General features: G+C 33.7%; 1 protein-coding gene across 1 annotated transcript; it reads left to right on the forward strand.

Moving 5' to 3' along the window:
- Window positions 1-9,301: 9,301 nt before the first annotated feature.
- LOC149423736 (trypsin 5G1-like) lies at window positions 9,302-13,884 on the forward strand. The gene is made up of 4 exons (XM_089632283.1): window positions 9,302-9,564; window positions 10,884-11,136; window positions 12,296-12,442; window positions 13,723-13,884. Exons 1-4 carry the CDS (start codon window positions 9,302-9,304, stop codon window positions 13,882-13,884), a joined length of 825 nt encoding a protein of 274 aa, XP_089488409.1.
- Window positions 13,885-14,653: the final 769 nt, after the last annotated feature.

Genomic DNA, 14,653 nt, shown 5'->3' on the forward strand with positions numbered 1-14,653 from the left:
ATGCATGTGTGCAACCTACGAGTTCATCACACATCTTTAAAAAAATGATAAATTACAAATTTTTGGTCAAAAGTGTGTTTTTAATATTTTTGATGACCTATTCTATAAAATCCTTTAACCAAGTCTCCTGAAATCAACGTAATTTTAAGTAATAAATCGACTAACAGCTTAACTTATAAAGGTCTTTTAAAATTTGCACAACTGTAACAATGATAACAAGTTTATTGTTGTTAAAATTAGACGTATATTTAACCCAGTGCAACATTTTAAGGGCCACTCTGAAATTTATGCCTAAGAACGAAGTTCACCTGTGTGAGAATATAGAATTTCACTCCATTTTCCTGAAACATATTTGATTTTTAAATATTACCTTTCATAGGAAAACATGTTTTTACCGAGAACATTTTATTTATTTAATTTTTTCAACAATGAAATATGACTTTTGCATTTTAACAAACAAATAATCATAAACCTGCTCCATGAAGTAAAAGATACTTTCATTCGTTAATTTTTTTTTTCTTTTAATGCATGTCTAAATTTTTAAGGAAATTAAAAAAACAACCATTCCTGAAATTTTTTTTCTATTACAAGAAATTAATTTTTCCAAAGCCAATAATATTTTTGGCGATTGTAGGTCCACCAAAATATTTCAACAGTTTACGGATTCCTGTGTGCTAAAGCTAAAAAAAACCGAAATACACAATTTAAATACGCCTTTAACTGTATAAATTACATCCATTGAATAATTACAATTACATTTGGCCAGAGGCGTTTCCTCTGATAAAACTTATTTGTCACTACAAAGTCAACAACCGTGGTGAATAAAATTCTATTGTATCGAACATGAAAAATGATTTTATTGCATTTAAATCAATCGCGGCTAAAGTTGCACACCTACAAGTTTGATGACCCCTTTTTCCAAATCATTATATTTACCAGCTGAAAAATTCATCAATCTGTTACCAGGCGGCAAAAAGACTGGATCAAACATGAAACAGTTCGATAACCCTATTTTCATTAAAATATTGAAAGCCAGTTGGTGGGCGAAATATTATTCGTACCACAATACCTGCCTTTTGAAAACGTAAACATGTTTTTGCAAGCGGACGTCACACAAATGCTTGTAGGAGATACTATAAATAGCCAATTAAAACAAAATATTGGGGGATTCAAGAATTACCCCAAGTGTCATTTCCAGTTACAACGCGGTCTGTTATAATTTAAAATTAGAAATTCCTGAGTTTCAACTGAAAGCCGTATTCGTTTCTGTTCCTCCATCACGGCACAATAATTTTAAAGATTACAACTATGTGCAACGAGCTGTTTACTGCCGGCACTCTATCAGCTGAGTCATACGCATCTGTCATCATTACAATAATTGGGCGTCTCCGTGTGCCGGCCCTTATAATCAAATTACCACGTCGCCGCTGAATTCCTGCTGGCTACCGACTGAACTGGCCACCGCTGTTGATCGCCTAAAGACTGACCAATTTCTGCTGCTGCCGATTGCTGGTCACTGATGCTAACAACGTAGAGGCTGGTCAATCCCTCCTGGCTTCCGACTAAACTAGCCGCTGATGCTGACAACCTAGAAGCTGGCCAATTCCTCTTGGCTACCGACTAAATAAGTCACTGATGCTGACCACCTAGAGGCTGGCCAATACCTGGCTACCGACTGAATTAGCCACTCATGTTGTCAACCTAGAGGCTGGCCAATTCCTCCTGGCTACTGACTGAACCAGCACTGATGCTGACAACCTAGAGGCTGTCCAATTCCTCCTGGCTACCGACTGAACAAACACTAATGCTGACAACCTAGAGGCTGGCCAATTCCTCCTGGCTACCGACTGAATTAGCCACTGATGCTGACAACCTAGAGGCCGGCTAATTACCCCTGGCTACCGACTGAATAAGCCACTGATGCTGACAACGTAGAAGCTGGAAATTCCTCCTGGCTACCGATTGAACTGGCCACTTTTGCTGTATCGTATGGCGTGATGATGCACAATGTGCTCCAATCTGAAATTATCCCTGAAAGAATTCCGATTGTCTCAGTTTCTATCTGTGTATTAAAACCCAGTTGTATTGAAATACCTATAACTATTTCTTGTGAATTAGGTTGGCTTAAAGAAATAGGAAGTAACTATGAGCTATACTGCTTTGGGCGTTTTGTATACCAGTACAATACTTAATAATTAAAATGTGAATTTTGATTTGAATCGGCTTCCTTTTATGATGGTTTTAGATAGAACACTTCACGGTGTTTTACTTTAATCATTATCCAGGTTGAGGACTGATGTGTGCCGGCGCTTTTTATTTACAGTGTTTCTTTGTACAGTCAAACACGTCCCGTATAGCCAAAAAAAAATTAAATTATTTATTTAGTTTGGGTATTTCATTTATAACATACTATACAATGTCTTCTTTATATATTTTTTCATCTAATTTCTTTATTTGGATTGTAATTACAGTGGTTATTCGCTCTACTGGAAGATTGTGCAATGCAAGATATGCAAAAGTCATTTAGACTTGTATAATTCGTTTGCTTGGCAATATCTGTCATTATATCAGTATTAGCTATTAGGAGCTTATAATTCACCGCTTATTGGAGCAGTATTAAAAATAACAGGAACAGTTGAAATAAGAGGATGATTATGGATATTTATGAATATTTACGGATTTTATGGATATATTTTACATTTAATCTACACAAGAGGCCCTGAAACATCTTCAATTATAATGACCGGCAAATCAATCCATTTGTGGCTATTTACGGATGTGGAAATGTGGATATTTATAAATATTCTGGATAATAATAATAATCATATTATTTTGATGATTTATATAGCGCCGTTTTTGTGCAAAATCGCCTCAAGGGCACTGTGACATATATAATACACTTCTACAATGACCTACTCACTATATATGAAGATAATATAAGAGCTTTAAAAAATGATAAGTCTTTAATAAGCAACCTTGTGATATTGCATTTCGCATTAGGAGAGAATCAGCTGGCGAACGTTGCGCTTGACGAAAAACGTAGTATTTATACTGAACAAATGTCGAAACTCTGTTTACACGAGATAAAATATCGCTCACATTTTTAACGGTTGAGCAATATTAAAACTTTGCGTGAAATTTTAACAATGTTTGACAACTTGTAAAAAAGTTTATTTAAGTAGTTAATGGGCTCTAACGACTACATAATACTGATATGTTTGTCGATGTAAAGTTTCAAACATCATTGGCAGTTAGAAAACATGCTAGAAGTTGTCAAGTAATTACCGATACTGTTGATAAAATTCTTTGTGTTGTCAATGTTGATAAATCGTGCTTGACACCCTGGAAGGCATAGCCTAAAAGATGAACTGGAATGTTAAAACGAAATCGACTAAACCAATATGAATAAAGAATATTTTTAATTTGTACTGTTTACTAAGCCATTTATGTCGCTCCTTAATTAATTCATCCAACTCTCACATTATATAATTTGGTGGAATCGTTTCCCACTCAGACAATTTTTAGCTCTTTTCAACTCAACGCATGGTTAGCAAAGAAACCAATAGATACCTATACACTAAAAACATCAGTAGGTATTCATTAGTCAGGATCGGGGTAATATGTTGGTCAGTTACTAGGCTGAGTTACTTTTATTCACTTGTATTAAAAAAAAAATATTTCATTATCATCAGATTCAAAAATTACCTTTTTCTAATATTATCAGGAAACATTGGTTAAATTAAGAAATACGTTCCTTAACACTCTGTTAATACAGATTTTTAATTTTTCAATTGCTAAATTTTTAGAAGAATACCGTAACTCTTACAAAGGGTAAATGTTGGGTTTTAAAGCGACGAATGATAAAACAGCATGATTTAACTTTTTCGAAATACTCTTTACACCCTACCCGTATATTTTATATATGTGCGTATAATAATAATACTATTTTGTACAATGTGAAAACACGGGTTGTATCACACATTTAATTATTTTAATTGATATATTGTATACTTTGTAATTGCTAATTTTAAGCTTCAGAGACATTTTTTATCGAAAAACGGAAATTGAGGAATTGAGTAGTACGTACATCAATATTAACCTAAAACACTGTTTTCTAGAAATTCACTAAATTTGGAAGAAAAAATCACGGAAATATACTAAGGAAATATACCTTTTGTGACGAAAAATTATTATGTTTAGATATTTTTTTTGCTAAAAAGAAATACAAATATTCCCGGGTTATGAATAACCTGACAATATTTGATAATCTTCTACTAAGATCACAGTAAGCGGAAAATGTTGCTTATGTTGTGATGGATGACTTAGCCAGCCGAGGAATTGAACACACTACACCTGGGTGGGACTCTAGCGCGATGCCAACTCAGCTACTGACTAGTCAATATTCGTGATAGTGTTATTTTTTTTTATTGTAAACAACATCCCCTCCTTTCTAAGTTTTATTAGTCTTTTAATCTTTCCTTGTCTTTGGTGTGTATTTACTACAAATTGCTTCTAATAACTTTAATAAATCTATAAATATAATAAATTATGGGTTCAGATTTTAGGTATTCCTCCGTTATACATTTATGCATTGAATTAAAAAATAATATTTTACATAGTTTTCAAATTCAATTAAAAATCAGAGATTTTTGTTAAAAATCGGGAACAAATACACCAATACAATCAACCGTGTGATACCAATGATAAGAAATGACAAGCTATTGATGTCCCGCTTTAATTCGCTATGCGGGAACATGAGACATCCACACGTCTGCAGTTGTATTTTGATTTAGTCCATCAATACCTACGACCGCACAGCTGTGATTGTGCCAGCCGCCAGCCGCTAACAAGTCGGCCGCGAACCGTCGTTAGATGTGGACCCCTCGCACGTTTCTTTAGCATCTGCCGATGTTTTTTTTTTCATGTTTTCAGCAATTAAATTACAATTATTATCACTTTTGATATTAAATATAATAAACATAATCGATTAGCTATGAATATAAATATTTTTCCGATATTAAATCGCTTATTTTGAGATGTGTATTGGCTACACAGCACCGGAACGCGTGGATTTTTTTAGCACAGTAAGGGAAAGGTTAAATGCACATCTAATTACTACTTTTCTATCTTCGCATCAGAGTCTCAATGCTCACAATAGTCTGGCGCTAGTGATGCTATGGCGTCCCCAACTGGGGTATGTTTTGAGACTGAAGGTGGTAGAAAGAAGAAGAATATAAGAAAGAAGATACTTGGTAAGTACCTGGCTATTCAAATTTGATCACCAAATACGACAGAAATCATTTCAAGCAACGTTTTAATTCTGAATGGTGAAGTTGAATATATTCCACTATGGAACATGCCGCAAATATACTTTTTATTATTTTTATTCAATGTTTTATTTGGAGGTACAGTTTTACTTAGGTACGAGAAAATTTATTCTTTTTGTCTCTTTCTACTGGTGAACAGTAAATTAAGTTACACATAGAATTTTCGTATTGCTAGCAAAATCAATGCATTTTTGATGTGAATCAATGGAGGTAAATCATATAAATAAATAATTTCTACAAAAAAACCAGCTCGCCGCCACAAAGAAGAATAATTAAATATTTGCCCTTTAAAAAAACTAATAACACGGTTTTAAATTTGCAATTCGATTCAGAATTGGTATTTTAACATAGTAGGTATGTCTTGTAAACCTTGTACGGTGGCGGGAAGATAAGAGTTTTTAAATAAAATATGTGATAAGAAATTGAAGAAAATTTTAATAGCTCCAAGTCGAAGTATGATAGAGTTAAATATTACTGAAGTAAGGAGGGTCGGTTTAGCTCAGTTGTACCTTTTTCTGATTTTTCCGTTACAAATTTTCGTTCAGAATCGCTAATATTGTCTTTAATGATTAAAAATTATAAATTAAAATATATGTGTTAGGTTTTTTTAAAGCCTAATATTAATTATGTTCTCGGATTTTTTGATTGACCATCCCAGAATGTGTCAGACACTGGGATTACACTCTAAGATAGATTTTTTTAAAATATTTTTTATTGGTACTAAAAAAATAATCATTTTCTATAAATTTTCTCCAATGCAAAAATATTTTCTTTTCTTGACATTTTTTATAGTTTTCGCTCGTAAAATGTTAAACATAAAAAAATTATACTTTTTACAGCATTTTTGTGTTGATTTATTTTTTTATTTGATTTGTATAATACGTGGAACACACAATATTTACATAGCTTGAAAGTATATAACTTTACAATAAATTATGCAGGTAGTGTCAATATTTAAAAAAATCGTAAGATTTTTTGTTACGGTTTTCAGGTGTTGCAATATAATACTATAATGTTAATACTTAATAATCATGTTTAACTACATGCTTAAATACATGATTAACTAACAGACCATCTTACCGTTTCTCTACAGCGGTAAGCAGAGAGGACATACCGCCTATCAACACGGTCTTGGCATACTCTTCCTTGCCTCATTCACATATGTTTGCTCTTGACATGGCGCGACTCAATATCTGGTCAACTTAATCGTGCCATGATTTCTTCGGGGACCCCGACTGCTTTTACCATTCACGTTTGCGTCATAAATTCTCCTTACACCTTTTTTCGTTAATTTGCTCGACATGCCCAAACCATATGAGCGACCCTTTCTTATTCCTACTCATTGCGCTTACATTAGCCATGCATTCTTTGCGGATCTATACATTGTGTACACGATCACACTTGGTTTTATAACATATATGTCTCTGGGATCTAATTTCTACAGCATGCAGTCTACATTCATCCTTCCTCTGTGTCCTCCATTCCTCACTGCCTTCCATCAGCATAGGTACCAGCACGCTATTGTGGACTGCTAGCTTTGCTTCTTTGGCCGGCGTTTGTTAGCGCCAACTGTTTTCAGTCCAACATCAATAAAGTTACCTGCCTTTTCTCTACTTTTAATATATCTGTCAGCTTTCCTATCTGTCGTAAACGTACGTCCTAAATACACAAACTGATCCACTTATCAATCATTCACAACTATATTGCACGCTGTTTTCGAACTCTCTCTTTCAAGCACCATGACTTACCAATTTAGACTTACTTACTTATCTTCATGTTTTTGTCAACATTTTGGAAAAATGTGTATTTTTAAAATGTTTTATTTGCAATTTTTGAAATAATTAAATGCGCATAGAAATCTTATGAAAACGATTGGGTGCCACCTAAACTTGAATCCGAATATACCGCATGCCGTGTGAAATAATAATCAAATGTATCGCTCCAGATTGACTGCACAATGATGCTTTCATATTTATTTATGTTAACAGATTTCCCTTGGACCGAAGCTTATAGCTCCATTTAAGCTTAAAATTCCTAAATATTTTTACAGTACTTACTAGATTTTATTTTAGTTATAAAAGCAAACACTACATTATTCAAAGAAAAGCGTGATTAAAGCCGAATTAGAACACAATATCACGAATCCATTGACTGAAATTATGAGCGCCTTTATATTTGGATACAATGACCCGAAAACGAAACAAATCCAAAAGTTAGTTAAGAATACAAACAAGTTTTTTTTTCTGTGTGTAGGTATCTGAATTTTCTACTCACCCATTTTTTATATTATTGATTTATTATTTAATTTTACAAAATGATGAAACTAACACTTTTTTGCATGTCGTCCAGATTAAAAACATTTATTTTAATTTAAACAATGACAATTAATAATTATTTTTAACTCTCCAGGGACAGCGTGGAACTATAATTATATTTACAGTTTTGATAAACACTTGCGTTTGGCTAGTGAAATGGATTTGGTTGTGACTGTTTCAAATTTTATCAAAAATTACTTGTTTTAGAGAATTTCAAGGTTAATTTCTCAAGTTCTGTAAAAGTTTTTTTCATGTTATGTTATTATTTGATAACTGCCAAGTGACTGGCCTATAATGATATAATAACAGATCTTGAATATAACTCACCCGAAAATGAACCTTGAAAATGATAAATTTTTCAAATTCAATGAAATATTTTTATTAAAGACTACTTATTATTTTAAATGCGCCATTTTTTAAATTATTTGGACTGTTTGACTACATTACAAACCCAAGTAATGTTCCAAATAAACTACGATTTTCATTTTGATACTATGTTGCTGTTGGCCCTAGCTTAGTAACCCCTTAAATAATAAAAAATATATGTTTGTTTAATCTTCAATTGGCGTAAAATGCATCTAGGAAGACTTAGGTAAAAATTAAAAAGCGTAGCTCATAATCTTTAATCCTTCACCATGTTTCTACCGGCAATTGTGTTGTGTGTGATATTTGGTTCACATTCTTTGCAGTTTGTATCTGCTTTACATTACAAAGGTAAGACACATAATTTAAAATATTTTAATTGATATTGTTTTTGATTTCAACTATCAATATTGTAGAATTAATTAAATAACTAATTAATTTACAAGTAATTGATGTGTTCGTTGTTGCATATAGTTTCATAGTTTAAAGTCTCGCACAAAAATGCGCAGAATATTCTGTGGCCATGAAATTGTTAGTACAAAATTCAGCCGGGGCGAAACATTTGAATTCAAATTTTGCTTTTGTTCCTCTTACAAACCTACCAAATCTATTTTTTTGGAAACTTTTACAGCTTTCAATGTATTCACAACTGATGAAATGAAGAAGCACTTTCTAATTCTAGAGCTTCCTTAGCAATTAAATAAATACTTACTTGACTACTAATTTATCATTATATTTTACCTATTAGTACAAAGAGATATCAACTTTTTAGAGGTTAATATAATGGGTTCATGATTAAAAACATGTGCCAATTACCAAGCAACAGTATTAAGAGAATTTCACACCTTAGTACTTCAAAAGATATTTTTTATAGGAATTTACTATGATGTGGCTATTATAATAAATGTTTATAAATGATAGCATAATGTTTTAGTCTTTGTGGGATAAATCATATAAAATTGGAAAATTTTTTATGATTTGCATATTTTTGTTTTCCGTGATTACAATTTATTATGCTATCAAAGAAAATGCGTTGTCAGTAAACTATAATCCACAGTAACATTAGCCGGTTTGAGCAATGGGCATGGAGCATGGGCATAGACCGCCAAGTACAGGGTGCGGCAGAGAGGACGGACGTTTTTGAGATGGGTAGTACTCTCCCCCTCCGTCTACGAGAGCGGTGGGGGGGGGTGCCGCTTGACTCGTTAGTTCCTAGCATTGTTTTATCAGTTTTTGTCATGGAGACGTGGACGGTGGAGCACCGCGTTTTCGCCTATGATTGTTTCGTCCGAAATAATGAGTCAGTCACCGTCGTACAGCGTGAGTTTCGTCGTCACTTCAACATTCATCGGAATAGAGCTGTCCCTTCTCGAAACACCATCCTTCGTTGGGTTGAATCACTTCTCAGGCGTGGTGAACTGGTCAACAGAAGACCAAGAGGAGCTCCGCGAACAGTTCAAACTCCTGAAAATGTTGAACGCGTTCGACAAGCCTTTCTTCGCAGTCCGACTCGATCTGCCCGGAAACATGCTGCTGCACTTCACCTCAGTGATCGTTCGGTAAGGCGAATTTTGCATATGGATCTCCGCTTTCACCCCTATGATATAGAGCGATGTTGAAGAGAGTCTACGTGAACTTCCAAGAACGCCTCTAGCACTGCATCAACGATTTCGGCCACCACATACCTGACTTTTTTCCACACTTGACTGTCTCAAATGCTATTTCCTCGCAAACCTGATTCCATCAATAAATTTGTTATTGAGTAAAAATTAACTATTTTATGATTTTTTTAAAACCGTCCGACCTCTCTGCCGCACCCTGTATTATTTTTTTTTTCTTTGAATTTTAGAGAACTTATGAGCATTTCGTATTATTTCAGAGAGAATTGTCGGAGGTTTGCCAACCACTATAGAAAAGTACCCTTATCAAATACACATCGATGGTTACTACTCATCTGATAATAGCTACACTTGTGGGGGATCTCTCATCTCAGAAACATGGATTTTGACTGCTGCTCATTGCCTCTATGGGTACAAACCACTCACATTATTATTAATTAGCGCAAATCCGTGAAAATGCACAGGAGTAAATATTCTACGATTTGTCAAAATTGAAAGCATTTTTCAAATATTTTCCTGACATTGCCTTTCAAAATAAATACTGCTCATTTTGTGAAATATTTATTAAAATTAAAATTAGAACGACGTCAGAAGTTTACCTTTTGAATGAACACCGTTCGTAAAAATGTATCTGTAAAAAATTTAAACAAAATATATACAATTTTTCAAATGAAGATTTTAAAATAAAATATTATTTTCAAAACAGATAGGTTTAACTCTTTACATCGATATATCGATTTTCCGAATTCACACAATCAGCCGTTTAAATTTTGAAATTGTAAAACCAAATTTTAGATTGTCTGTGATGAGTTTCTAAACTATCTAAAATCTGTTTTAACTGGTAGAAAAAGTGGGAGGGGGTGATTTTTGACGCGGACAGTAACTTTCCTCTTATTTTGAAGGTCAAGTACGTAAAATTTCATTGATATCTGAATAAAACTGTAGATTTCCAAAAAAATCACACTCGCGCTGCCCGTCCGCCCGCCACAGACACCCTCCTTTATGTATTGACAGGTAGGATGACTAGCGGATAAGTATCTTGAAATTAGGTAGACTTCATTTTTATCTTATTTTGAAGGTAATGTTTTGCTAAATTTCATCAATCTCGGAATAATACAATAGATTTTAAAAAAGCCACTGCCTCCACACCCCCATTTATGATAAATATACAGATATAGATAGATTGATATAGATTGATTGATTGATTGATTGATTGATAACATATATTATATTTCTTGAAATATGTATATTATTTTCAGTGCGAGTAAAATAAAAGGACGATATGGAAGCACTTACAAAAATAAGGGAGGAACTGCATTCGAAGCAAAAACATTTTTCACCCACGAAAAATATAAACATTCCGGAACTGATTATGATATCGGTCTCGTAGAACTTTATAATACAGTAGATTTTTCAACTCCTCAAGTTAAGAAAATTCAATTGGCAGGACCAAATTACCCAGAACTAACTGAGTTAGATTCTGGAGTCCTTACAGGATGGGGTACTACATCTGTGAGTAAAATATGATTCCATATTATTATAATGTTTGTAATATAATGTTTATAAATTTGAAGACTTATCGGTTAGTAGATACTGACATGCAGCTCCAAGAACTGACTTAATGTCCACTCACACTCTTCAGTCACAACTCACCGTCAGCACCGTCCAGGCCAAATATTCGTAATTACCCGACGCGTTATCCATTCGGGGTATTTCGGCATCGTTTGGTCGCTCAGTATGTGGCCGAAGTACTTTCGTAAACACAATACATATTGGACGATAACACGTCCATGTTGGGTTCACAAGTGATGATCCTAAAATGTGTTTATTTTCTCGTGCGCGTAGAATAAAAAACCCATAAAAACTTTGAAGGCATTTTCACTTAAGAGTATTTAGCATTTTCTTTTCACTTAAATTTTGTTAAAATACAATGCATGTTATCTTCAACCATTTAGGTTTGTATTTTTAGTTTTCTGATAGGTCTTTTCCGTAGCATACGCACTAATATGCAATCAGGTAAATGACTGTTGTAAATCGTTTCTTGATAAATAATTACGGTTTCTTCACAACAAAACACTTGGTTTTTATTAAGATCAGAAACTCTTGTGGAGGTCGGCCAGGAGGCTAACGTCCGTTCTATTATGTTCTCAAAATCTCTTCGATGCTAGAAACCACGGTTCTGAAAGTGAAATGGCAAACCAATATCCTACTACCATCTGTCGGATAAGTCTATAACCTCAAAAATATGCCTACACAAGAGATGTCTTGTAGCTCAAACTAAAAACCGAAACAACTTCAAAACATCTAAAACATGACTTGCAGCTAATAAGCACATTGATACACATACGAGTGTTATTTTCTTATTCAATTATCAGCCAAAGATATTCAATTAAAAGCCACTTTTTTATCGTATTCACAGATTGCATTTGATCTCATTTGATTTAATAATTAAATATTACAATTTGAGGTTTTCACGCACTAAGTTTTTCCAAAAATAAATAAAAAGGAATATTAGTAGTAGCTGTTATTTGCCCGGCGTCCTTTGGGTTGTGGAATGCTTTAATTTAGTCCTCCTTTTTACCGTTAATGATATTTTGAACACATTTTGGTGAAACATGGTTCATCAAAATTTATACACAACTTTCAACGTATATTATTTTATCTTTTTCAGGAAGGAGGAGAGGAATCTGAAGTTATGCGTGTCGTTACTGTTCCAATTGTTCCTGTCAAAAAGTGCAAACAGATTTTTCCTAATTTTATTGTCACTGAGAATAATATCTGCGCTGGACTAAAGGAGGGTGGAAAGGATACTTGCCAGGTAAATAATAATAAGCTTAATCTTAAGAATTTTTTTTTTGCCCTAAATATTTTCGTAAAATCAACGAATTATTTTGCATGCACTTTAAAAGGCCGTTTTATTGAAGCATTTGCAATGTTTGTATTTAGTTGTTTTTTTTTTAATGTTAATACCGACTATTGCCTACAATAAATACAGCACCTATTGCATACCTTATAAGGTATTTACAGAAAAAAAATTACTTTCGAAAAAAAATGCGATGGCGAAAGTATTATTTTTTATTTTTTATCTTGACAAATAAATTTTCGATGACGATTCAAAATATGCTCTTTTCGATTTGCCGCCTAAACGACATGTTCGTTTTTATTTGTCGATTCGGCGGCGTTGATGACAGCCGTCTTGACAGACATTGGCGTTTTCTATGTCATAATGACGTTGTAGCCAGTTGGAACCGTTTCGGAATGTATGGTTGAAGACCGTTCTTAAAACATTAATTGTGAATGAAAATATTTAAAAAAACTTATTTTAAGAACAATAATCATAATCACAAAAATAAACGTCAAACCCTTAACACATTTTTAACGGTATTCATAGTTTGTGAAAATACCCAATTGTGTGTATTGGGGGTGATAGGCGAGGGAAGGTGAAAGAAACGGTGGAGACAGGAAAAGTAACTGGCAATTCACCAATTTAGAGTGAACAAACTGAAACACGGCTTAAGCGGATTCAAGCCTCTCACCATAACGATAGTATTATAGGACATCTACCACAAAAAAGACATACGGAGGTATCAATTACCGGAGGGTTTGAACCTGTGACCTCTACATTCGTAAATCTATACAAACTATTGAAAAACAAATAAAGATATCAACAACAATTAGTGAACACTAGAAACAATTTATTTACAACATGATAGTAACGTTTCGCACGAACGACCCTGTTTGTACACCGTTAAAAACATGAGAACTATGTCGTTATCAGATTAAAACGAATGCCGGTAGCTCATTCTACATATGAGCTGACTAACACAAAAACGAGTCAAAGAAAAGACCCATTTTTATGAAGCCAACATCAACTGTGGACGTGTGTTCCGCTCGTGTCAATCCAGTTTTGGAAAAATCAACGTTTACTATAAAGCGCAAACATTTTAAGTAGATGTAATGTAATACACATGCTTTTTAGAGGGACGTTAGGTTTGTTGAGGATATTACTGTGAGGATTCTATTATAACACCTTCGTCACTGTACCCAAATCCAATAGTCCTTCTTTCTAATTAGGAAATTCAATTTTTCCTTTTGCAGGGTGACTCCGGCGGCCCATTAGTGGTCGGTGATGTTCAAGTAGGAATCGTCTCTTGGGGCATGGGGTGTGCTCAGGCAGGATCGCCTGGCGCCTACACTAAAGTATCAGCGTTCTACGAATGGATTAATGATAAAATATCAGCGAAAGAACCAGAGAATTAATTTCAGTAATACTAATGTACTTAATCCACAAATACATCCATTCACAAATACCATGTCCATGTTTTCCCAAACTACCGCGAATCCCACCTACGCACTAAAGTCCCCCGCATTTACATACCTGGACACCGATTCATTTCTGACCAGTTCCAGTTATTTGATAGTCCGTGCAATTTGGTCGTACCTCTGTATATTAATTTTATCTGTGGTTTCCATATCCTACCTTCAGTTCGTTATGCATGTCTGGAACCTACGAGTTCATCACACATCGTTAAAAATGATAAATTACAAATTTTTGGTCAAAAGTGTGTTTTTAATATTTTTGATAACCTATTCTGTAAAATCTTTCAACCATGTCTCCTGAAATCAACGTTTTTTTAAGTAATGTATCGACTTATAGCCTTTCTAATAAAGGTGTATTAAATTTTGCACAAATGATTAATGTTTACTGTATAGAAATCGTTGTTTATCAGTTGTGTAACTATGAAAACTAGTAAATGGTTGTTAAAATTAGATGTATTTTTAACCCAATGCCAGTGGCACATTTTAAGGGCCACTCTGAGATTCATGCCTAAGAACGAAGTTCAACTGTATGAGAATAAAACCTTTCACTCCTTTTTCCTGAAACATGTTTTTTTTTTCAAAATTACCTTTTATAGTAAAACATTTTTTTACCGAGAAGAATTTTATTTATTTAATTTCTTCAACAATGAAATTTGACTTGTGCATTTTAACAAACTATTAATCATAAACCTGCTCCATGGAGTACAAG

The sequence above is a fragment of the Hesperophylax consimilis genome, chromosome 5 (assembly GCF_061612785.1).
Source record: "Hesperophylax consimilis isolate HC1 chromosome 5, BYU_Hcon_1.0, whole genome shotgun sequence".
NCBI lineage: Eukaryota > Metazoa > Arthropoda > Insecta > Trichoptera > Limnephilidae > Hesperophylax > Hesperophylax consimilis.